Consider the following 24,929-nt stretch of genomic DNA (forward strand, 5'->3'; position numbering starts at 1 on the left):
GGGGGAGGAGGTAATATGATAATGGGGGTGTGTTAGTGGGGAAGGGGATTATATAATGTAATGACTGTGTTGGTGGGGGAGGAGGTAATATGATAATGGGGGTGTTAGTGGGGAAGGGGATTATATAATGTAATGACTGTGTTAGTGGGGGAGGATGTAATATGATAATGGGGTGTGTTAGTGGGGAAGGGGATTATATAATGTAATGACTGTGTTGGTGGGGGAGGAGGTAATCTGATAATGGTGTGTGTTAGTGGGGAAGGGGATTATATAATGTAATGACTGTGTTGGTGGAGGAGGAGGAGGTAATATGATAATGGGGGTGTTAGTGGGGAAGGGGATTATATAATGCAATGACTGTGTTGGTGGGGGAGGATGTAATATGATAATGGGGGTGTGTTAGTGGGGAAGGGGATTATATAATGTAATGACTGTGTTGGTGGGGGAGGAGGTAATATGATAATGGGGGTGTTAGTGGGGAAGGGGATTATATAATGTAATGACTGTGTTGGTGGGGGAGGATGTAATATGATAATGGGGTGTGTTAGTGGGGAAGGGGATTATATAATGTAATGACTGTGTTAGTGGGGAAGGGGATTATATAATGTAATGACTGTTGGGGGAGGAGGTAATATGATAATGGGGGTGTGTTAGTGGGGAATAGGATTATATAATGTAATGACTGTGTTGGTGGGGGATGATGTAATATGATAATGGGGGTGTGTTAGTGGGGAAGGGGATTATATAATGTAATGACTGTGTTGGTGGGGGGAGGATGTAATATGATAATGGGGTTGTGTTAGTAGGGAAGGGGATTATATAATGTAATGACTGTGTTGGTGGGGGGAGGAGGTAATATGATAATGGGGGTGTGTTAGTGGGGAAGGGGATTATATAATGTAATGACTGTGTTGGTGGGGGAGGATGTAATATGATAATGGGTTGTGTTAGTGGGGAAGGGGATTATATAATGTTATGACTGTTGGTGGGGGAGGATGTAATATGATAATGGGGGTGTGTTAGTGGGGAAGTGGATTATATAATGTAATGACTGGTTGTGGAGGAGGTAATATGATAATGGGGGGTGTTAGTGGGGAAGGGGATTATATAATGTAATGACTGTTAGTGGGGGAGGATGTAATATGATAATGGGGGTGTGTTAGTGAGGAAGGGGATTATATAATGTAATGACTGTTGGTGGGGGAGGATGTAATATGATAATGGGGGTGTGTTAGTGGGGAAGGGGATTATATAATATAATGACTGTGTTGGTGGGGGAGGATGTAATATGATAATGGGTGTATGTTATTGGGGATGGGGATTATATAATGTAATGACTGTGTTGGTGGGGGAGGAGGTAATATGATAATGGGGGTGTTAGTGGGGAAGGGGATTATATAATGTAATGACTGTTGGTGGGGGAGGATGTAATATGATAATGGGGGTGTGTTAGTGGGGAAGGGGATTATATAATGTAATGACTGGTTGTGGAGGAGGATGTAATATGATAATGGGGGTGTGTTATTCGGGAAGGGGATTATATAATGTAATGACTGTTGGTGGGGGAGGATGTAATATGATAATGGGGGTGTGTTATTGGGGAAGGGGATTATATAATGTAATGACTGTGTTGGTGGAGGAGGAGGTAATATGATAATGGGGGTGTGTTAGTGGGGAAGGGGATTATATAATGTAATGACTGTGTTGGTGGGGGAGGAGGTAATATGATAATGGGGGGGTGTTAGTGGGGAAGGGGATTATATAATGTAATGACTGTGTTGGTGGGGGAGGAGGTAATATGATAATGGGGGTGTGTTAGTGGGGAAGGGGATTATATAATGTAATGACTGTGTTGGTGGGGGAGGATGTAATATGATAATGGGGTTGTGTTAGTGGGGAAGGGGATTATATAATGTAATGACTGTTGGTGGGGGAGGATGTAATATGATAATGGGGGGGTGTTAGTGGGGAAGGGGATTATATAATGTAATGACTGGTTGTGGAGGAGGATGTAATATGATAATGGGGGTGTGTTATTCGGGAAGGAGATTATATAATGTAATGACTGTGTTGGTGGGGGAGGAGGTAATATGATAATGGGGGTGTGTTATTGGGGAAGGGGATTATATAATGTAATGACTGTGTTGGTGGAGGAGGAGGTAATATGATAATGGGGGTGTGTTAGTGGGGAAGGGGATTATATAATGTGATGACTGTGTTGGTGGGGGAGGAGGTAATATGATAATGGGGGTGTGTTAGTGGGGAAGGGGATTATATAATGTAATGACTGTGTTGGTGGGGGAGGAGGTAATATGATAATGGGGGGGTGTTAGTGGGGAAGGGGATTATATAATGTAATGACTGTGTTGGTGGAGGAGGAGGTAATATGATAATGGGGTGTGTTAGTGGGGAAGGGGATTATATAATGTAATGACTGTTGGTGGGGGAGGAGGTAATATGATAATGGGGGTGTGTTAGTGGGGAAGGGGATTATATAATGTAATGACTGTGTTGGTGGAGGAGGAGGTAATATGATAATGAGGTGTGTTAGTGGGGAAGGGGATTATATAATGTAATGACTGTGTTGGTGGGGGAGGATGTAATATGATGGGTGTGTTAGTGGGGAAGGGGATTATATAATGTAATGACTGTGTTGGTGGGGGAGGAGGTAATATGATAATGGGGGTGTTAGTGGGGAAGGGGATTATATAATGTAATGACTGTGTTAGTGGGGAAGGGGATTATATAATGTAATGACTGTTGGTGGGGGAGGGTGTAATATGATAATGGGGGTGTTAGTGGGGAAGGGGATTATATAATGTAATGACTGTGTTGGTGGAGGAGCAGGTAATATGATAATGAGGTGTGTTAGTGGGGAAGGGGATTATATAATGTAATGACTGTGTTGGTGGGGGAGGAGGTAATATGATAATGGGGGTGTTAGTGGGGAAGGGGATTATATAATGTAATGACTGTGTTGGTGGAGGAGGAGGAGGTAATATGATAATGGGGGTGTTAGTGGGGAAGGGGATTATATAATGTAATGACTGTGTTGGTGGAGGAGGAGGTAATATGATAATGGGGGTGTGTTAGTGGGGAAGGGGATTATATAATATAATGTCTGTGTTGGTGGGGGAGGAGGTAATATGATAATGGGGGTGTTAGTGGGGAAGGGGATTATATAATGTAATGACTGGTTGTGGAGGAGGATGTAATATGATAATGGGTGTATGTTATTGGGGAAGGGGATTATATAATGTAATGACTGTGTTGGTGGGGGAGGAGGTAATATGATAATGGGGGTGTGTTAGTGGGGAAGGGGATTATATAATGTAATGACTGTGTTGGTGGAGGAGCAGGAGGTAATATGATAATGGGGGTGTTAGTGGAGAAGGGGATTATATAATGTAATGACTGTGTTGGTGGAGGAGGAGGTAATATGATAATGGGGGTGTGTTAGTGGGGAAGGGGATTATATAATGTAATGACTGGTTGTGGAGGAGGATGTAATATGATAATGGGTGTATGTTATTGGGGAAGGGGATTATATAATGTAATGACTGTGTTGGTGGGGGAGGAGGTAATATGATAATGGGGGTGTTAGTGGGGAAGGGGATTATATAATGTAATGACTGGTTGTGGAGGAGTATGTAATATGATAATGGGTGTATGTTATTGGGGAAGGGGATTATATAATGTAATGACTGTTGGTGGGGGAGGAGGTAATATGATGATGGGGTTGTGTTAGTGGGGAAGGGGATTATATAATGTAATGACTGTGTTGGTGGGGGAGCAGGTAATATGATAATGGGGGTGTTAGTGGGGAAGGGGATTATATAATATAATGACTGTTGGTGGGGGAGGAGGTAATATGATAATGGGGTTGTGTTAGTGGGGAAGGGGATTATATAATGTAATGACTGTGTTAGTGGGGAAGGGGATTATATAATGACTGTGTTGGTGGGGGAGGAGGTAATATGATAATGGGGGTGTGTTAGTGGGGAAGGGGATTATATAATATAATGACTGTTGGTGGGGGAGGAGTTAATATGATAATGGGGGTGTGTTAGTGGGGAAGGGGATTATATAATGTAATGACTGTGTTGGTGGGGGAGGAGGTAATATGATAATGGGGGTGTGTTAGTGGGGAAGGGGATTATATAATGTAATGACTGTGTTGGTGGAGGAGGAGGAGGTAATATGATAATGGGGGTGTTAGTGGGGAAGGGGATTATATAATGTAATGACTGTGTTGGTGGAGGAGGAGGTAATATGATAATGGGTGTGTGTTAGTGGGGAAGGGGATTATATAATGTAATGACTGTGTTAGTGGGGAAGGGGATTATATAATGTAATGACTGGTTGTGGAGGAGGATGTAATATGATAATGGGGGTGTTAGTGGGGAAGGGGATTATATAATGTAATGACTGGTTGTGGAGGAGGATGTAATATGATAATGGGTGTATGTTATTGGGGAAGGGGATTATATAATGTAATGACTGTGTTGGTGGGGGAGGAGGTAATATGATAATGGGGGTGTGTTAGTGGGGAAGGGGATTATATAATGTAATGACTGTGTTGGTGGGGGAGGAGGTAATATGATAATGGGGGTGTTAGTGGGGAAGGGGATTATATAATGTAATGACTGGTTGTGGAGGAGGATGTAATATGATAATGGGTGTATGTTATTGGGGAAGGGGATTATATAATGTAATGACTGTTGGTGGGGGAGGAGGTAATATGATAATGGGGGTGTTAGTGGGGAAGGGGATTATATAATGTAATGACACTGTTGGTGGGGGAGGAGGTAATATGATAATGGGGGTGTGTTAGTGGGGAAGGGGATTATATAATGACTGTGTTGGTGGGGGAGGAGGTAATATGATAATGGGGGTGTGTTAGTGGGGAAGGGTATTATATAATATAATGACTGTTGGTGGGGGAGGAGTTAATATGATAATGGGGGTGTGTTAGTGGGGAAGGGGATTATATAATGTAATGACTGTGTTGGTGGGGGAGGATGTAATATGATAATGGGGGTGTGTTAGTGGGGAAGGGGATTATATAATGTAATGACTGTGTTGGTGGGGGAGGATGTAATATGATAATGGGGGTGTGTTAGTGGGGAAGGGGATTATATAATGTAATGACTGTGTTGGTGGGGGAGGAGGTAATATGATAATGGGGGTGTGTTGGTGGGGAAGGGGATTATATAATGTAATGACTGTGTTGGTGGGGGAGGATGTAATATGATAATGGGGGTGTGTTAGTGGGGAAGGGGATTATATAATGTAATGACTGTTAGTGGGGGAGGAGGTAATATGATAATGGGGGTGTTAGTGGGGAAGGGGATTATATAATGTAATTACTGTGTTGGTGGGGGAGGAGGTAATATGATAATGGGGGTGTGTTAGTGGGGAAGGGGATTATATAATGTAATGACTGTGTTGGTGGGGGAGGAGGTAATATGATAATGGGGGTGTGTTAGTGGGGAAGTGGATTATATAATGTAATGACTGTGTTGGTGGGGGAGGATGTAATATGATAATGGGGTTGTGTTAGTGAGGAAGGGGTTTATATAATGTAATGACTGTGGTGTTGGTGGGGGGAGGATGTAATATGATAATGGGGGTGTGTTAGTGGGGAAGGGGATTATATAATGTAATGACTGTGTTGGTGGGGGAGGAGGTAATATGATAATGGGGGTGTTAGTGGGGAAGGGGATTATATAATGTAATGACTGTGTTGGTGGGGGAGGAGGTAATATGATAATGGGGGTGTGTTAGTGGGGATGGGGATTATATAATGTAATGACTGTTGGTGGGGGAGGAGGTAATATGATAATGGGAGTGTGTTAGTGGGGAAGGGGATTATATAATGTAATGACTGTGTTGGTGGGGGAGGATGTAATATGATAATGGGGGTGTGTTAGTGGGGAAGGGGATTATATAATATAATAACTGTGTTGGTGGGGGAGGATGTAATATGATAATGGGGGTGTGCTAGTGGGGAAGGGGATTATATAATGTAATAACTGTGTTGGTGGGGGAGGATGTAATATGATAATGGGGGTGTGTTAGTGGGGAAGGGGATTATATAATGTAATGACTGTTAGTGGGGGAGGATGTAATATGATAATGGGGTGTGTTAGTGGGGAAGGGGATTATATAATGTAATGACTGTGTTGGTGGAGGAGGAGGAGGTAATATGATAATAGGGGTGTTAGTGGGGAAGGGGATTATATAATGTAATAACTGTGTTGGTGGAGGAGGATGTAATATGATAATGGGGTGTGTTAGTGGGGAAGGGGATTATATAATATAATGACTGTGTTGGTGGGGGAGGAGGTAATATGATAATGGGGGTGTTAGTGGGGAAGGGGATTATATAATGTAATGACTGGTTGTGGAGGAGGATGTAATATGATAATGGGTGTATGTTATTGGGGAAGGGGATTATATAATGTAATGACTGTGTTGGTGGGGGAGGAGGTAATATGATAATGGGGGTGTTAGTGGGGATGGGGATTATATAATGTAATGACTGTGTTGGTGGGGGAGGATGTAATATGATAATGGGGGTGTGTTAGTGGGGAAGGGGATTATATAATGTAATGACTGTGTTGGTGGGGGAGGAGGTAATATGATAATGGGGGTGTTAGTGGGGAAGGGGATTATATAATGTAATGACTGGTTGTGGAGGAGGATGTAATATGATAATGGGTGTATGTTATTGGGGAAGGGGATTATATAATGTAATGACTGTGTTGGTGGGGGAGGAGGTAATATGATAATAGGGGTGTGTTAGTGGGGAAGGGGATTATATAATGTAATGACTGTGTTGGTGGAGGAGGAGGAGGTAATATGATAATGGGGGTGTTAGTGGGGAAGGGGATTATATAATGTAATGACTGTGTTGGTGGAGGAGGAGGTAATATGATAATGGGGGTGTGTTAGTGGGGAAGGGGATTATATAATATAATGACTGTGTTGGTGGGGGAGGAGGTAATATGATAATGGGGGTGTTAGTGGGGAAGGGGATTATATAATGTAATGACTGTGTTGGTTGGGGAGGAGGTAATATGATAATGGGGGTGTGTTAGTGGGGAAGGGGATTATATAATGTAATGACTGTGTTGGTGGGGGAGGAGGTAATATGATAATGGGGGTGTTAGTGGGGAAGGGGATTATATAATGTAATGACTGGTTGTGGAGGAGGATGTAATATGATAATGGGTGTATGTTATTGGGGAAGGGGATTATATAATGTAATGACTGTGTTGGTGGGGGAGGAGGTAATATGATAATGGGGGTGTGTTAGTGGGGAAGGGGATTATATAATGTAATGACTGGTTGTGGAGGAGGATGTAATATGATAATGGGTGTATGTTATTGGGGAAGGGGTTTATATAATGTAATGACTGTTGGTGGGGGAGGAGGTAATATGATAATGGGGGTGTGTTAGTGGGGAAGGGGATTATATAATGTAATGACTGTGTTAGTGGGGAAGGGGATTATATAATGTAATGACTGGTTGTGGAGGAGGATGTAATATGATAATGGGGGTGTGTGAGTGGGGAAGGGGATTATATAATGTAATGACTGTGTTAGTGGGGGAGGATGTAATATGATAATGGGGGTGTGTTAGTGGGGAAGGGGATTATATAATGTAATGACTGTGTTAGTGGGGGAGGATGTAATATGATAATGGGGGTGTTAGTGGGGAAGGGGATTATATAATGTAATGTCTGTTGGTGGGGGAGGAGGTAATATGATAATGGGGTTGTGTTAGTGGGGAAGGGGATTATATAATGTAATGACTGTGTTAGTGGGGAAGGGGATTATATAATGACTGTGTTGGTGGGGGAGGAGGTAATATGATAATGGGGGTGTGTTAGTGGGGAAGGGGATTATATAATGTAATGACTGTGTTGGTGGGGGAGGAGGTAATATGATAATGGGGGTGTGTTAGTGGGGAAGGGGATTATATAATGTAATGACACTGTTGGTGGGGGAGGAGGTAATATGATAATGGGGTTGTGTTAGTGGGGAAGGGGATTATATAATGTAATGACTGTGTTGGTGGGGGAGGATGTAATATGATAATGGGGGTGTGTTAGTGGGGAAGGGGATTATATAATATAATGACTGTTGGTGGGGGAGGAGGTAATATTATAATGGGGGTGTTAGTGGGGAAGGGGATTATATAATGTAATGACTGTGTTAGTGGGGAAGGGGATTATATAATGTAATGACTGGTTGTGGAGGAGGATGTAATATGATAATGGGTGTATGTTATTGGGGAAGGGGATTATATAATGTAATGACTGTGTTGGTGGGGGAGGAGGTAATATGATAATGGGGGTGTTAGTGGGGATGGGGATTATATAATGTAATGACTGTGTTGGTGGGGGAGGATGTAATATGATAATGGGGGTGTGTTAGTGGGGAAGGGGATTATATAATGTAATGACTGTGTTGGTGGGGAAGGGGATTATATAATGTAATGACTGTGTTGGTGGGGGAGGAGGTAATATGATAATGGGGGTGTTAGTGGGGAAGGGGATTATATAATGTAATGACTGGTTGTGGAGGAGGATGTAATATGATAATGGGTGTATGTTATTGGGGAAGGGGATTATATAATGTAATGACTGTGTTGGTGGGGGAGGAGGTAATATGATAATAGGGGTGTGTTAGTGGGGAAGGGGATTATATAATGTAATGACTGTGTTGGTGGAGGAGGAGGAGGTAATATGATAATGGGGGTGTTAGTGGGGAAGGGGATTATATAATGTAATGACTGTGTTGGTGGAGGAGGAGGTAATATGATAATGGGGGTGTGTTAGTGGGGAAGGGGATTATATAATATAATGACTGTGTTGGTGGGGGAGGAGGTAATATGATAATGGGGGTGTTAGTGGGGAAGGGGATTGTATAATGTAATGACTGTGTTGGTTGGGGAGGAGGTAATATGATAATGGGGGTGTGTTAGTGGGGAAGGGGATTATATAATGTAATGACTGTGTTGGTGGGGGAGGAGGTAATATGATAATGGGGGTGTTAGTGGGGAAGGGGATTATATAATGTAATGACTGGTTGTGGAGGAGGATGTAATATGATAATGGGTGTATGTTATTGGGGAAGGGGTTTATATAATGTAATGACTGTTGGTGGGGGAGGAGGTAATATGATAATGGGGGTGTGTTAGTGGGGAAGGGGATTATATAATGTAATGACTGTTAGTGGGGAAGGGGATTATATAATGTAATGACTGGTTGTGGAGGAGGATGTAATATGATAATGGGGGTGTGTTAGTGGGGAAGGGGATTATATAATGTAATGACTGTGTTAGTGGGGGAGGATGTAATATGATAATGGGGGTGTTAGTGGGGAAGGGGATTATATAATGTAATGTCTGTTGGTGGGGGAGGAGGTAATATGATAATGGGGTTGTGTTAGTGGGGAAGGGGATTATATAATGTAATGACTGTGTTAGTGGGGAAGGGGATTATATAATGACTGTGTTGGTGGGGGAGGAGGTAATATGATAATGGGGGTGTGTTAGTGGGGAAGGGGATTATATAATGTAATGACTGTGTTGGTGGGGGAGGATGTAATATGATAATGGGGGTGTGTTAGTGGGGAAGGGGATTATATAATATAATGACTGTTGGTGGGGGAGGAGGTAATATTATAATGGGGGTGTTAGTGGGGAAGGGGATTATATAATGTAATGACTGTGTTAGTGGGGAAGGGGATTATATAATGTAATGACTATGTTGGTGGGGGAGGAGGTAATATGATAATGGGGGTGTGTTAGTGGGGAAGGGGATTATATAATGTAATGACTGTGTTGGTGGAGGAGGAGGTAATATGATAATGGGGGTGTGTTAGTGGGGAAGGGGATTATATAATATAATGACTGTGTTGGTGGGGGAGGATGTAATATGATAATGGGTGTATGTTATTGGGGAAGGGGATTATATAATGTAATGACTGTGTTGGTGGGGGAGGAGGTAATATGATAATGGGGGTGTTAGTGGGGAAGGGGATTATATAATGTAATAACTGTGTTAGTGGGGGAGGAGGTAATATGATAATGGGGGTGTTAGTGGGGAAGGGGATTATATAATGTAATGACTGTTAGTGGGGGAGGATGTAATATGATAATGGGGGGGTGTTAGTGGGGGAAGGGGATTATATGATGTAATGACTGTTAGTGGGGGAGGAGGTAATATGATAATGGGGTGTGTTAGTGGGGAAGGGGATTATATAATGTAATGACTGTGTTGGTGGGGGAGGAGGTAATATGATAATGGGGGTGTGTTAGTGGGGAAGGGGATTATATAATGTAATGACTGTGTTTGTGGGGGAGGATGTAATATGATAATGGGGGTGTTAGTGGGGAAGGGGATTATATAATGTAATAACTGTGTTAGTGGGGGAGGAGGTAATATGATAATGGGGGTGTTAGTGGGGAAGGGGATTATATAATGTAATGACTGTTAGTGGGGGAGGATGTAATATGATAATGGGGGGGTGTTAGTGGGGGAAGGGGATTATATGATGTAATGACTGTTAGTGGGGGAGGAGGTAATATGATAATGGGGTGTGTTAGTGGGGAAGGGGATTATATAATGTAATGACTGTGTTGGTGGGGGAGGAGGTAATATGATAATGGGGGTGTGTTAGTGGGGAAGGGGATTATATAATGTAATGACTGTGTTGGTGGGGGAGGAGGTAATATGATAATGGGGGTGTGTTAGTGGGGAAGGGGATTATATAATGTAATGACTGTGTGTGTGTGTATTAGAGGTGGCACAGCTGGTATAATAATGAGGATATAGGATAGGTGTATCTATGGTTAGGAATGGGTGTAACGTGTGTGTATTAGAGGTGGCACAGCTGGTATAATAATGAGAGGATATAGGATAGGTGTATCTATGGTTAGGAATGGGTGTAACGTGTGTGTATTAGAGGTGGCACAGCTGGTATAATAATGAGGATATAGGATAGGTGTATCTATGGTTAGGAATGGGTGTAACGTGTGTGTATTAGAGGTGGCACAGCTGGTATAATAATGAGAGGATATAGGATAGGTGTATCTATGGTTAGGAATGGGTGTAACGTGTGTGTATTAGAGGTGGCACAGCTGGTATAATAATGAGAGGATATAGGATAGGTGTATCTATGGTTAGGAATGGGTGTAACGTGTATATTAGTGGTGGCACAGCGGGTATAATGAGAGGATATAGGATAGGTGTATCTATGGTTAGGAATGGGTGTAACGTGTGTGTATTAGAGGTGGCACAGCTGGTATAATAATGAGGATATAGGATAGGTGTATCTATGGTTAGGAATGGGTGTAACGTGTGTGTATTAGAGGTGGCACAGCTGGTATAATAATGAGGATATAGGATAGGTGTATCTATGGTTAGGAATGGGTGTAACGTGTGTGTATTAGAGGTGGCACAGCTGGTATAATAATGAGAGGATATAGGATAGGTGTATCTATGGTTAGGAATGGGTGTAACATGTGTATATTAGTGGTGGCACAGCGGGTATAATGAGAGGATATAGGATAGGTGTATCTATGGTTAGGAATGGGTGTAACGTGTGTGTATTAGAGGTGGCACAGCTGGTATAATAATGAGGATATAGGATAGGTGTATCTATGGTTAGGAATGGGTGTAACGTGTCTCTATTAGAGGTGGCACAGCTGGTATAATAATGAGAGGATATAGGATAAGTGTATCTATGGTTAGGAATGGGTGTAACGTGTGTGTGTATTACAGGTGGCACAGCTGGTATAATAATGAGGATATAGGATAGGTGTATCTATGGTTAGGAATGGGTGTAACGTGTGTGTATTAGAGGTGGCACAGCTGGTATAATAATGAGAGGATATAGGATAGGTGTATCTATGGTTAGGAATGGGTATAACGTGTGTATTAGAGGTGGCACAGCTGGTATAATAATGAGGATATAGGATAGGTGTATCTATGGTTAGGAATGGGTGTAACGTGTGTGTGTGTGTGTGTATTAGAGGTGGCACAGCGGGTATAATAATGAGAGGATATAGGATAGGTGTATCTATGGTTAGGAATGGGTGTATCGTGTGTGTATTAGAGGTGGCACAGCTGGTATAATAATGAGCGGATATAGGATAGGTGTATCTATGGTTAGGAATGGGTGTAACGTGTGTGTATTAGAGGTGGCACAGCTGGTATAATAATGAGGATATAGGATAGGTGTATCTATGGTTAGGAATGGGTGTAACGTGTGTGTATTAGATGTGGCACAGCTGGTATAATAATGAGAGGATATAGGATAGGTGTATCTATGGTTAGGAATGGGTGTAGCGTGTGTATTAGAGGTGGCACAGCTGCTATAATAATGAGGATATAGGATAGGTGTATCTATGGTTAGGAATGGGTGTAACGTGTGTGTATTAGAGGTGGCACAGCGGGTATAATAATGAGAGGATATAGGATAAGTGTATCTATGGTTAGGAATGGGTGTAACGTGTGTGTATTAGAGGTGGCACAGCTGGTATAATAATGAGGATATAGGATAGGTGTATGGTTAGGAATGGGTGTAACGTGTGTGTATTAGAGGTGGCACAGCGGGTATAATAATGAGAGGATATAGGATAGGTGTATGGTTAGGAATGGGTGTAACGTGTGTATTAGAGGTGGCACAGCGGGTATAATAATGAGAGGATATAGGATAGGTGTATGTATGGTTAGGAATGGGTGTAACGTGTGTGTATTAGAGGTGGCACAGCTGGTATAATAATGAGAGGATATAGGATAGGTGTATCTATGGTTAGGAATGGGTGTAACGTGTGTGTGTATTACAGGTGGCACAGCTGGTATAATAATGAGAGGATATACGATAGGTGTATCTATGGTTAGGAATGGGTGTAACGTGTGTGTGTATTACAGGTGGCACAGCGGGTATAATAATGAGAGGATATAGGATAGATGTATCTATGGTTAGGAATGGGTGTAACGTGTGTGTATTCGTGGTGGCACAGCTGGTATAATAATGAGAGGATATAGGATAGGTGTATCTATGGTTAGGAATGGGTGTAACGTGTGTGTATTAGAGGTGGCACAGCGGGTATAATAATGAGCGGATATAGGATAGGTGTATCTATGGTTAGGAATGGGTGTAACGTGTGTGTATTAGAGGTGGCACAGCGGGTATAATAATGAGCGGATATAGGATAGGTGTATCTATGGTTAGGAATGGGTGTAACGTGTGTGTATTAGAGGTGGCACAGCTGGTATAATAATGAGAGGATATAGGATTAGTGTATCTATGGTTAGGAATGGGTGTAACGTGTGTGTATTAGAGGTGGTACAGCTGGTATAATGAGGATATAGGATAGGTGTATCTATGGTTAGGAATGGGTGTAACGTGTGTGTGTATTAGAGGTGGCACAGCTGGTATAATAATGAGAGGATATTGGATAGGTGTATCTATGGTTAGAAATGGGTATAACGTGTGTATTAGAGGTGGCACAGCTGGTATAATGAGAGGATATTGGATAGATGTATCTATGGTTAGGAATGGGTGTAACGTGTGTGTATTAGAGGTGGCACAGCGGGTATAATAATGAGAGGATATAGGATAGGTGTATCTATGGTTAGGAATGGGTGTAACGTGTGTGTATTAGAGGTGGCACAGCGGGTATAATAATGAGCGGATATAGGATAGGTGTATCTATGGTTAGGAATGGGTGTAACGTGTGTGTATTAGAGGTGGCACAGCGGGTATAATAATGAGCGGATATAGGATAGGTGTATCTATGGTTAGGAATGGGTGTAACGTGTGTGTATTAGAGGTGGCACAGCGGGTATAATGAGAGGATATAGGATAGGTGTATGTATGGTTAGGAATGGGTGTAACGTGTGTGTATTAGAGGTGGCACAGCTGGTCTAATAATGAGCGGATATAGGATAGGTGTATCTATGGTTAGGAATGGGTGTAACGTGTGTGTATTAGAGGTGGCACAGCTGGTCTAATAATGAGAGGATATAGGATAGGTGTATCTATGGTTAGGAATGGGTATAACGTGTGTATTAGAGGTGGCACAGCTGGTATAATGAGAGGATATTGGATAGATGTATCTATGGTTAGGAATGGGTGTAACGTGTGTGTATTAGAGGTGGCACAGCGGGTATAATAATGAGAGGATATAGGATAGGTGTATCTATGGTTAGGAATGGGTGTAACGTGTGTGTATTAGAGGTGGCACAGCTGGTATAATAATGAGCGGATATAGGATAGGTGTATCTATGGTTAGGAATGGGTGTAACGTGTGTGTATTAGAGGTGGCACAGCGGGTATAATAATGAGAGGATATAGGATAGGTGTATCTATGATTAGGAATGGGTGTAACGTGTGTGTATTAGAGGTGGCACAGCGGGTATAATAATGAGCGGATATAGGATAGGTGTATCTATGGTTAGGAATGGGTGTAACGTGTGTGTATTAGAGGTGGCACAGCGGGTATAATAATGAGAGGATATAGGATAGGTGTATCTATGGTTAGGAATGGGTGTAACGTGTGTGTATTAGAGGTGGCACAGCGGGTATAATAATGAGCGGATATTGGATAGATGTATCTATGGTTAGGAATGGGTGTAACGTGTGTGTATTAGAGGTGGCACAGCGGGTATAATAATGAGAGGATATAGGATAGGTGTATCTATGGTTAGGAATGGGTGTAACGTGTGTGTATTAGAGGTGGCACAGCGGGTATAATAATGAGCGGATATAGGATAGGTGTATCTATGGTTAGGAATGGGTGTAACGTGTGTGTATTAGAGGTGGCACAGCTGGTATAATAATGAGGATATAGGATAGGTGTATCTATGGTTAGGAATGGGTGTAACGTGTGTGTATTAGAGGTGGCACAGCTGGTATAATAATGAGAGGATATAGGGTAGGTGTATCTATGGTTAGGAATGGGTGTAACGTGTGTGTATTAGAGGTGGCACAGCTGGTATAATAATGAGGATATAGGATAGGTGTATCTATGGTTAGGAATGGGTGTAACGTGTGTGTATTAGAGGTGGCACAGCTGGTATAATAATGAGAGGATATAGGATAGGTGTATCTATGGTTAGGAATGGGTGTAACGTGTGTGTATTAGAGGTGGCAAAGGACAACAATTCTCTGATGATTATGTTTGTGCGCCAGATTAATAAAACCAGCGGCATCGTGGAAGTGTCGAGAATCATGAATCTCTACCAGTTCATCCAGCTGTACAAAGACATCACCAGTCACGCAAGTGGCGTGTTTGCGGAAAGCTGCGCAGCTGCGGAAGAGAATGCGGAGAGCTTGTCGTCCATGTCTTCCTGCCAGGCCAGCATCCTAATGGGGAGGTACAGTACCTGTTATATGTGCTGGCTGGCGCACTCTCCATGTTTACATAGGATCAGACCTAAGGTGGCGCTTTCTATATAACACTAGTGACAGCAGATCCGGCGCATACAGTGCTCCTGTCTGTCCCCCTCCCCATATATGTCACCTGCCCTTATAGGTGTAACCGGTGCTACTGTCTGTCCCCCTCCCCATATATGTCACCTGCTCTGTGTAACCGGTGCTCCTGTCTGTCCCCCTCCCCATATATGTCACCTGCTCTGTGTAACCGGTGCTACGGTCTGTCCCCCTCCTCATATATGTCACCTGCTCTGTGTGACTGGTGGGAACGTTCTATACCCCACCTGCCCTTATAGGTGTAACTGATGCTACTGTCTGTCCCCCTCCCTATATACAGTCAGGTCCATAAATATTGGGACAGTGACAGAATCTTCAGATTTTGGCCTCTAGTCACCACCACAATGGCTTTGAAATGAAACAAACAAGATGTGATTTACCTGCAGACTTTCAGATTTAATTTTAGGGTAATTACATCCAAATCAGGTGAACGGTGTAGGAATTACAACGGTTTCTATATGTGCCTCCCACTTTTTAAGGGGCCAAAAGTAATGGGACTATCAACTCAAAAGCTATTTCATGGACAGGTGTGGGGCTATTCCCTCGTTATTTCATTATCAATTAAGCAGGTAAAAGGTCTGGAGTTGATTCTAGGTGTGACATTTGCATTTGGAATCAGTTGCTGTCGACTCTCAATACGAGATCCAAAGAGCTGTCACTATCAGTGAAGCCATCATTAGGCTGAAAAATCAAAACAAACCCATCAGAGAGATAGCAAAAACATTAGGTGTGGCCAAATCAACTGTTTGGAACATTCTTAAAAAGAAAGAATGCACCGGAGAGCTCAGCAACACCAAAAGACCCGGAAGACCACAGAAAACAACTGTGGTGGATGACAGAAGAATTATTGCCCTGGTGAAGAAAAACCCCTTCACAACAGTTGGCCAAATCAAGAACACTCTCCAGGAGGTAGGTGTATATGTGTCAATGTCAACAATCAAGAGAAGACTTCACAAGAGCGAATATAGAGGGTTCACCACAAGATGTAAACCATTGGTGAGCCACAAAAACAGGAAGACCAGATTAGAGTTTGCCTCACTGTCCATAGGATGTTGTTTCAGAACTGTAATGGCTTTTTTAGATGTTGTTTGGCAAAGCTCAACTTGTACCAGAGTGATGGGAAGAGAAGAGTATGGAGAAGGAAAGGAACTGCTCATGATCCAAAACATACCACCTCATCAGTGAAGCATGGTGGTGGTAGTGTCATGGCGTGGGCATGTATGGCTGCCAATGGAACTGGTTCCCTTGTATTTATTGATGATGTGAATGCTGACAAAAGCAGCAGAATGAATTCTGAAGTGTATCGGGCAATATTATATGCTCATATTCAGTCAAATGCTTCAGAACTCATTGGACGGCACTTCACAGTGCAGATGGACAATGACCCGAAGCATACTGCAAAAGCAACCAAAGAGTTTTTTAAGGCTAAAAAGTGGAATGTTATGCAATGGCCAAGTCAGTCCCCTGACCTGAATCCGATTGAGCATGCATTTCACTTGATGAAGACAAAACTGAAGGGAAAATGCCCCAAGAACAAGCAGGAACTGAAGACATTTGCAGTAGAGGCCTGGCAGAGCATCACCAGGGATGAAACACAGTGTCTGGTGATGTCTATGGTTCCAGACTTCAGGCTGTAATTGCCTGCAAAGGATTTGCAACAAAGTATTAAAAAGTGAAAGTTAGATTTAGGATTGTTTAGTTTGTCCCATTACTTTTGGCCCTTAAAAAGTGGGAGGCACATATAGAAACCGTTGTAATTCCTACACCGTTCACCTGATTTGGATGTAATTACCCTCAAATTAAATCTGAAAGTCTGCAGGTAAATCACATCTTGTTTGTTTCATTTCAAAGCCATTGTGGTGGTGACTAGAGGCCAAAATATGAAAATTCTGTCAATGTTCCAATATTTATGGACCTGACTGTATGTCACCTGCTCTGTGTAACTGGTGGGAACGTCCTATACCACACCTGCTGCCTGCTATATATGGAATTGCTCCTGCACACCCTTCTCTCATTTATCTATCTCTATATACAGTATATATATATATCAGTATATTACACCTGGGGAGCGCTGCCGTCTATCTCTATATACAGTATATATATCAGTATATTACACCTGGGGAGCGCTGCCTTCTATCTCTATATACAGTATATATATATCAGTATATAACACCTGGGGAGCGCTGCCTTCTGTCTCTATATACAGTATATATATATATATTTCTACTTCAGGGTCCATAGGGGGTCCACAGGGTTGACCTTGGGGTATAGCTGGATCTGGATCCACGGGCACCACGCAGTTAAAGCTTTGCTGCTCCCAGGATGCACTTGGGTCCGTCCTCCTCTATACCCCGCCCCGGCCACAGGCACCTCAGTTTTAGTTGGTGCCCGGCCGGAGTCGGGTCACCCTGTCGCAGTGGGGCTGCAGGAGCAGCCCCATAGCTTTATTTTAAAAGAGAAATTTTTTATTTTTTTCTACTTTTGTTACACTGTTAGAGCGGCAGCATCAGACTGTCCTTTAGGACGTCCACGCTGCCGCTCCTTCTCCCCGCTGGTGCCGCGACGCCAGTACAGCTCTGGGGATCGTGGCGGGACCCCAGAGCCTGTACTAGCCGGGCTCTGGGGACTCCCTTGACTGCTGCCGGACGCGACGGGGATCAGGTAAGCCGCGGGTCGCCGCGTGCGCCGGGCCGCGGATACTTCAACGCAGTCAGGAGCCTCTGGTCTCTGGGGACAGACCGGAGGCGCTAGCGGCGGCGGCGGGCTCCCCCTCAATTGAGGAATACCCCGCGTGTACGCTAGACCACCAGGGTATCAGGCTGGTAGCGGGACCGGCAACCCGGGGGTTAATTGCTAGCCAGGGGAGGCAGCCTTCCCTGTCTAGTGGCTCCTCCCCTCAGCTCAGCGCGCCTTTCAACTAGGAGTCTGGCGTCGCTGAGCTGCTCTTATCTCTCGGCCACTCCTCCTCTGAGGTCTCCGGCGGCCATCTTTACTGGCACATCGCAGACTCCCAGGCGGTATCAAGTGGACCGGTCCCCCTGTGTACCTCTCCCCTGCAAAAGGACAGTGTACACAGCGCTATAGCCCTCCCAGACACTGAATCTGGGCGGTTGATTGTAGCAGAAGGTGCAGTGAGTATAACTTTTCTGCATTGTATGTGACTATTGCTAGTGCTGCCTGTCTGTGACTTATTCTCCTTACTGTCAGCTTATAACTATCCCTTTCCTTCTCCTACGGCCCGGCAGGTGTGTGGGGGAAGGGCGTTTTTCTGAGACCCTCACTTATATAAAACACGTATTTTTGGGGTCAGTCACATACTGTTGTGTGCTACACAGTACCATATCTGGGCTGTTGTGTCGCATACTGGTGAGTGCGCGGGTGTTAAAACCGTTATTCCTCTGGTGATACCTATTTCTTGTGATTTACGGTATCATGTCTGATGAGGAGACTGAGCGCTCTGTGGCTCCTGTGCTATTTTCCTGCAGACGTTGTGCTGCTGGAGTTGATGGGGAGGACTTATCTCAGGATGGTCTGTGCGGGCGGTGCCAGCTGGTACCGGGCCCCTCCAACCCCCCTGTATCACAGGACCCTCCTTGGGCGATGTTTTCACAGGTGCTGGCGTCTATTGCGGACCGGTTATCGGTCCCATCAGCGGTCCCTTCTAGGGCGTTACCGCAGCCCACCATCCCCCATTCCCCGAGGGTTCCACAAATGTTGCGGTCTTCCCCCGGGGCCCAGACTGTGGGTCCTTACTCGGGACTGCCTGTGTATGTGCAGTCTTCGCCAGGGACGCGTCAGTCTGTAGTGCCTTTGCAGAGTTTTGCTCCGACGGCTCCTCCGCCTTGGGTGGATGTTCTATCCAGCTCCGTACAGAGTCTGGCGGCTTCATCCTCGGCGTTTCAGTCCATGTTGCAAGGTGATGTGCCACCAAGGGTGTCTAAACGTCCGGTTGTGAGTTCACTAGTTGCGCAGTTGTCGGACTCGGAAGTGTCCTCAGATGATGGAGAAATCCATGAGGACTCTGACTCTGATGTCATGGGGCAGGAGGTGGAAGCTAAGTCCTCCATTAATGTTCCAGCCTTAGGGCGGTGCGGGCTATCCTACATGTTGAGGATGATGCGCCGGCTCCTAGGTCGAAGTTTCCTAATTTTAAAAAGGCCAAGGTGACCTCAACTGTGTTCCCCCTGTCTGATCAATTATCGGATCATATGGCGGCGGCCTGGCAATTACCTAGTAAGAGGTTCCATCCACAGAAGAGGTTGGCGGCGAACTATCCTTTTCCTGAAGCTCATTGCAGGAAATGGGAAACTCCGCCGGCGGTGGATTCCCACGTTACCCGCTTGATCAAAAGCGCGACGCTGCCATTGCCGTCTATCTCCTCTTTGAAGGATCCCACGGACAGGAAGGTGGAGACTTGTTTAAAGTCCATTTATTCTCTTTCCGGGGCGGTGGCTCGCCCGTCCATGGCTATCTCCTGGGTGGCTAAAGCCATTGAGGCATGGGCCAATGCCTTGGAGGATACCTTTCCTGATGAGGCTCCGGATATCCAGAGAGCGTTAGTGGGACAGATGCGGGATGCAGCTTCCTATATTGGGGAAGCGTCTTTGGATGCCAGCCTGCTCACTTCTAGGGTGTCGGCTGCAGCGGTGTCTGCTCGGCGCTCCCTGTGGCTGAGGTCCTGGAGGGCTGATGCAGATTCAAAAAAGGGTCTGGAGGCCTTGCCTTTTAATGGTGATTTACTATTTGGTCCGGATTTGGACAGAATAGTGGATACTTTGGCTAAGTCCAAGTCGGCTTTTCTCCCTTCGGCCTCTGCGCCGGCTAAAGTGAGGAGCTCTGCCTTTCGGTCCTTTCGGGTTCAGGGTAAGGCCAAGGGCCAGTCCTTCCCGAGACATTCGGCGACCAAGGCCGCACCCAAGCCCAAGAAGCAGGCATGGAGTGCTCGGCGCCCTTCTTCCAAGCAGGAGGATAAGCCTGCTGCCTGATGGGACGGGCCTCTCTCTGGGGGACCCCAGAGTGGGAGGCCGACTTCTCCAATTCGCCCAGTGTTGGCACAATACCACCACGGATGCCTGGGTTCGAGAAGTAGTCTCTCAGGGGTACGCCCTGTCTTTTCGGTTCAGGCCGCCCCACCAGTTTTTCTGTACGAGTCCTTCTCTGGACAAGACCAAAGCTGGTCAGATTCAGGTAGCTATAGAATCCTTGCTACAAGCAGGGGTCATTGTTCCCGTTCCGCAGTCTCAGCGCGGGACGGGGTACTATTCTACTCTGTTTCTGGTACAGAAACCCAATGGTTCTCATCGCCCTATCCTGAATTTGAAGTCTCTGAACAGATACCTCAGAGTTCCCAGGTTCAGGATGGAAACGTTACGTTCCATCATTCTGGCGATGGAACCCGGGGATTATATGGTCTCCCTCGATATCCAGGACGCCTATCTCCATGTGCCCATAGCACCGGCACATCAGCGGTATCTGAGGTTTGCTATCCTGAACCATCACTACCAATTTCGGGCGTTGCCTTTTGGCCTTTCCACGGCTCCGAGGGTGTTCACCAAGGTGATGGCGGTTATGGCTGCCCACCTTCGGGGTCAGGGTCTACGTCTGTTGCCGTACCTGGACGATCTTCTGCTGCTGGCGAGCTCCCCGGAGGTGCTTCTTCGACATCTCCACCTGACCATTGCTTGTCTTCAAGCACACGGGTGGTTGATAAACTGGAAGAAGTCCTCCCTGATTCCATCACAGCGGATGGCTCATTTGGGAGCCCTGCTGGATTCTCGTCAGCAGCGGATTTTCCTGACTCCAGAGAAGGTCTCCTCCCTGCAGCTGCGGATACACAGTTGCCTGAGCAGTTGCCGCCTGTCGGTCCATTCAGCTATGAGAGTTCTGGGGTCCATGGTGTCGACATTCGACATGGTGGAATTTGCCCAGTTCCATTCCCGGCCCCTGCAGGGGCTGATTCTATCGGAATGGAACGGGTTACCTCACCGGATCCGCTCTCAGATGCTGGTGTTGTCCGCGGAGGTTCGGCAGTCTTTGGCTTGGTGGCTTCAGACGGCGCATCTGGTCGAGGGGCGCCCCTTTTGGATCCCGGACTGGGTCCTGCTCACGACGGATGCCAGTCTTCGGGGTTGGGGGGCAGTGACCGGCTCATTATCGCTTCAGGGTCGTTGGTCCGCGGAAGAAGCACTTCTCCCCATCAACATCCTGGAACTGCGGGCTGTGTACAGGGCCTGCAGTCGTCCGGCCCCGCTCTTCACGGAAGGGCGGTTCTGGTGCAGTCCGACAACGCCACCACGGTGGCGTACATCAACCACCAAGGGGGAACTCGCAGTCGGGCAGCAATGTCGGAGGTGTCTCGCATTCTTGCTTGGGCGGAGTGTCACGTTCCAGCGATCTCGGCAGTCTTCATTCCCGGAGTCCTCAATTGGGAGGCGGACTTCCTCAGCCGTCATGATGTGCATCCCGGGGAATGGTCGCTTCACCCAGAGGTGTTTCAGCTACTCGTGGACAGGTGGGGGCTGCCGGAGCTGGACTTGATGGCCTCCCGTCACAATCACAAGTTGCCCGTTTACGGGTCAAGGACAAGAGACGCAGGCGCCTGTCTGGTAGATGCTCTGTCGGTGAAATGGACGTTTCACCTGGCGTATCTGTTTCCTCCGATATCCTTACTTCCTCGGGTTCTGCGGAAATTCAAGCAGGACGGCGGCACGCTCGTGCTGGTGGCTCCGGCGTGGACCAGACGTCCTTGGTACTCCGATCTGAGGTGCCTCTCCATCGACGCTCCGTACCTTCTTCCTCAGCGTCGGGACCTGTTGTCTCAGGGGCCCTGCCTTTACCCGGATCTGGGTCGGCTGTCTTTGACGGCGTGGCTCTTGAGACAGCCGTCTTGAGGTCTAGGGGTTTCTCCAGTTCAGTGATTGGTACCATGCTTAGGGCACGCAAGCCTGCTTCCGCGCGGATTTACCACAGGGTGTGGCGCACTTATTTTCAGTGGTGTGAATCCAGAAACTATGATCCGCAGGTGTTCCGGGTTTCCAGAATCTTGGAATTTCTTCAATCGGGTTTGGACCTCGGCTTACGCCTGGCCTCTCTGAAGGTTCATGTGTCTGCTTTGTCCGTGTGGTTTCAGCGACGGATTGCTACACTGCCAGATGTTTACACCTTTTTCCAAGGTGTTCTCAGGATCCAGCCTCCCTTCGTGCCTCCGGTGGCTCCGTGGGACTTGACGGTGGTACTGAGGGTCTTGCAGGGTCCTCCTTTTGAGCCGCTTGAGTCGGTGGAGCTCAAGTGGCTGACGTTTAAGACCATTTTTCTCCTGGCAATTGCTTCGGCCAGGAGGGTTTCAGAATTGGGGGCGCTTTCCTGTCGCCCTCCTTTTCTGATTTTTCACCAGGACAGGGCAGTGCTCCGCACGCGTCCTGAGTTTTTGCCCAAAGTGGTTTCAAAGTTCCACATTAATCAGGAACTTGTTGTGCCAGCTTTTCAGTCACCTGATCTTTCTGCTGGTGAGGCTTCCTTGGATGTGGTCCGGGCACTTAGAATCTATGTGGACCGGACTGCTTCGGTTAGGAAGTCGGATTCTTTGTTTGTCCTCTTCGGTTTTCACAAGAGGGGTTGGCCTGCCAACAAGCAAACGTTAGCCCGTTGGCTTCGTTCAGTTATTTGTGAGGCTTATGCGCAGGAGGGTTTACCTGTGCCAGCCTCTGTTAAGGCTCATTCCACTCGTTCTGTGGGTCCCTCTTGGGCTGCTAGACGTGGCGCCTCCGCTGTTCAGCTGTGTAAGGCGGCTACTTGGTCTTCAATTCAGACGTTTTTGAGGTTTTATGCGTTTGACACCTTCGCCTCTCAGGATGCATCCTTTGGGCGCCGGGTACTCCTTTCAGCACAGGAGCGTCCCCGCCCTTAGTTGAACTGCTTTGGGACATCCCCAAGGTCAACCCTGTGGACCCCCTATGGACCCTGAAGTGGGCTGTGTGGCTGGTCACCGGTTTTCCGTCTCCCATTTCTGTGAGTATGGTTTCTTGTGTGTTCCAGTCTTCCTTCTCTCTGTTTAGTCTCCTCCTCCGGCCTTAGCTGCTTACCAACTGAGGTGCCTGTGGCCGGGGCGGGGTATAGAGGAGGACGGACCCAAGTGCATCCTGGGAGCAGCAAAGCTTTAACTGCGTGGTGCCCGTGGATCCAGATCCAGCTATACCCCAAGGTCAACCCTGTGGACCCTATGGACTTCGTAGAAACAGAGATAACAAAGGTAAGTTCTTACCATATCTCTTGTTATATATATATATATATATATATCAGTATATTACACCTGGGGAGCGCTGCCGTCTATCTCTATATACAGTATATATATCAGTATATTACACCTGGGGAGCGCTGCCTTCTATCTCTATATACAGTATATATATATATATATATCAGTATATGACACCTGGGGAGCGCTGCCTTCTATCTCTATATACAGTATATATCACCTGGGGAGCGCTGCCGTCTATCTCTATATACAGTATATATATCAGTATATTACACCTGGGGAGCGCTGCCTTCTATCTCTATATACAGTATATATATATATATATATATATAAGTATATAACACCTGGGGAGTGCTGCCTTCTGTCTCTATATACAGTACATATCACCTGGGGAGCGCTGCCTTCTAGCTCTATATACAGTGTATATATATATATATATCAGTATATAACACCTGGGGAGTGCTGCCTTCTGTCTCTATATACAGTATATATATCAGTATATAACACCTGGGGAGCGCTGCCTTCTATCTCTATATACAGTATATATATATATATATATATATAATCAGTATATAACACCTGGGGAGTGCTGCCTTCTGTCTCTATATACAGTATATATCACCTGGGGAGCGCTGCCTTCTATCTCTATATACAGTATATATATATCAGTATATAACACCTGGGGAGCGCTGCCTTCTATCTCTATATACAGTATATATATATCAGTATATAACACCTGGGGAGCGCTGCCTTCTAGCTCTATATACAGTATATATATATATATATATAATCAGTATATAACACCTGGGGAGCGCTGCCTTCTAGCTCTATATACAGTATATATATCAGTATATAACACCTGGGGAGCGCTGCCTTCTATCTCTATATACAGTATATATATATATATATCAGTATATAACACCTGGGGAGCGCTGCCTTCTATCTCTATATACAGTATATATATATATCAGTATATAACTCCTGGGGAGCGCTGCCTTCTATCTCTATATACAGTATATATATATCAGTATATAACACCTGGGGAGCGCTGCCTTCTATCTCTATATACAGTATATATATATCAGTATATAACACCTGGGGAGCGCTGCCGTCTATCTCTATATACAGTATATATATCAGTATATAACACCTGGGGAGCGCT

At 45.5% G+C, this 24,929-nt stretch overlaps 1 protein-coding gene across 1 annotated transcript in view; it reads left to right on the forward strand.

The window, feature by feature from the left end:
* The window catches only part of RNF141 (ring finger protein 141), an 87,938-nt gene that overhangs the window by 47,225 nt on the left and 15,784 nt on the right, over positions 1-24,929 (forward strand). The window contains exon 4 of the mRNA XM_088476080.1: positions 15,217-15,401. Within this exon, the coding sequence (XP_088332206.1) occupies positions 15,217-15,401 (185 nt within the window). The remainder of the gene's footprint in view (positions 1-15,216; positions 15,402-24,929) is intronic.

Source organism: Taudactylus pleione, unplaced genomic scaffold, assembly GCF_031769625.1.
Source record: "Taudactylus pleione unplaced genomic scaffold, aTauple2 ptg000182l, whole genome shotgun sequence".
In the NCBI taxonomy this organism is placed as follows: domain Eukaryota; kingdom Metazoa; phylum Chordata; class Amphibia; order Anura; family Myobatrachidae; genus Taudactylus; species Taudactylus pleione.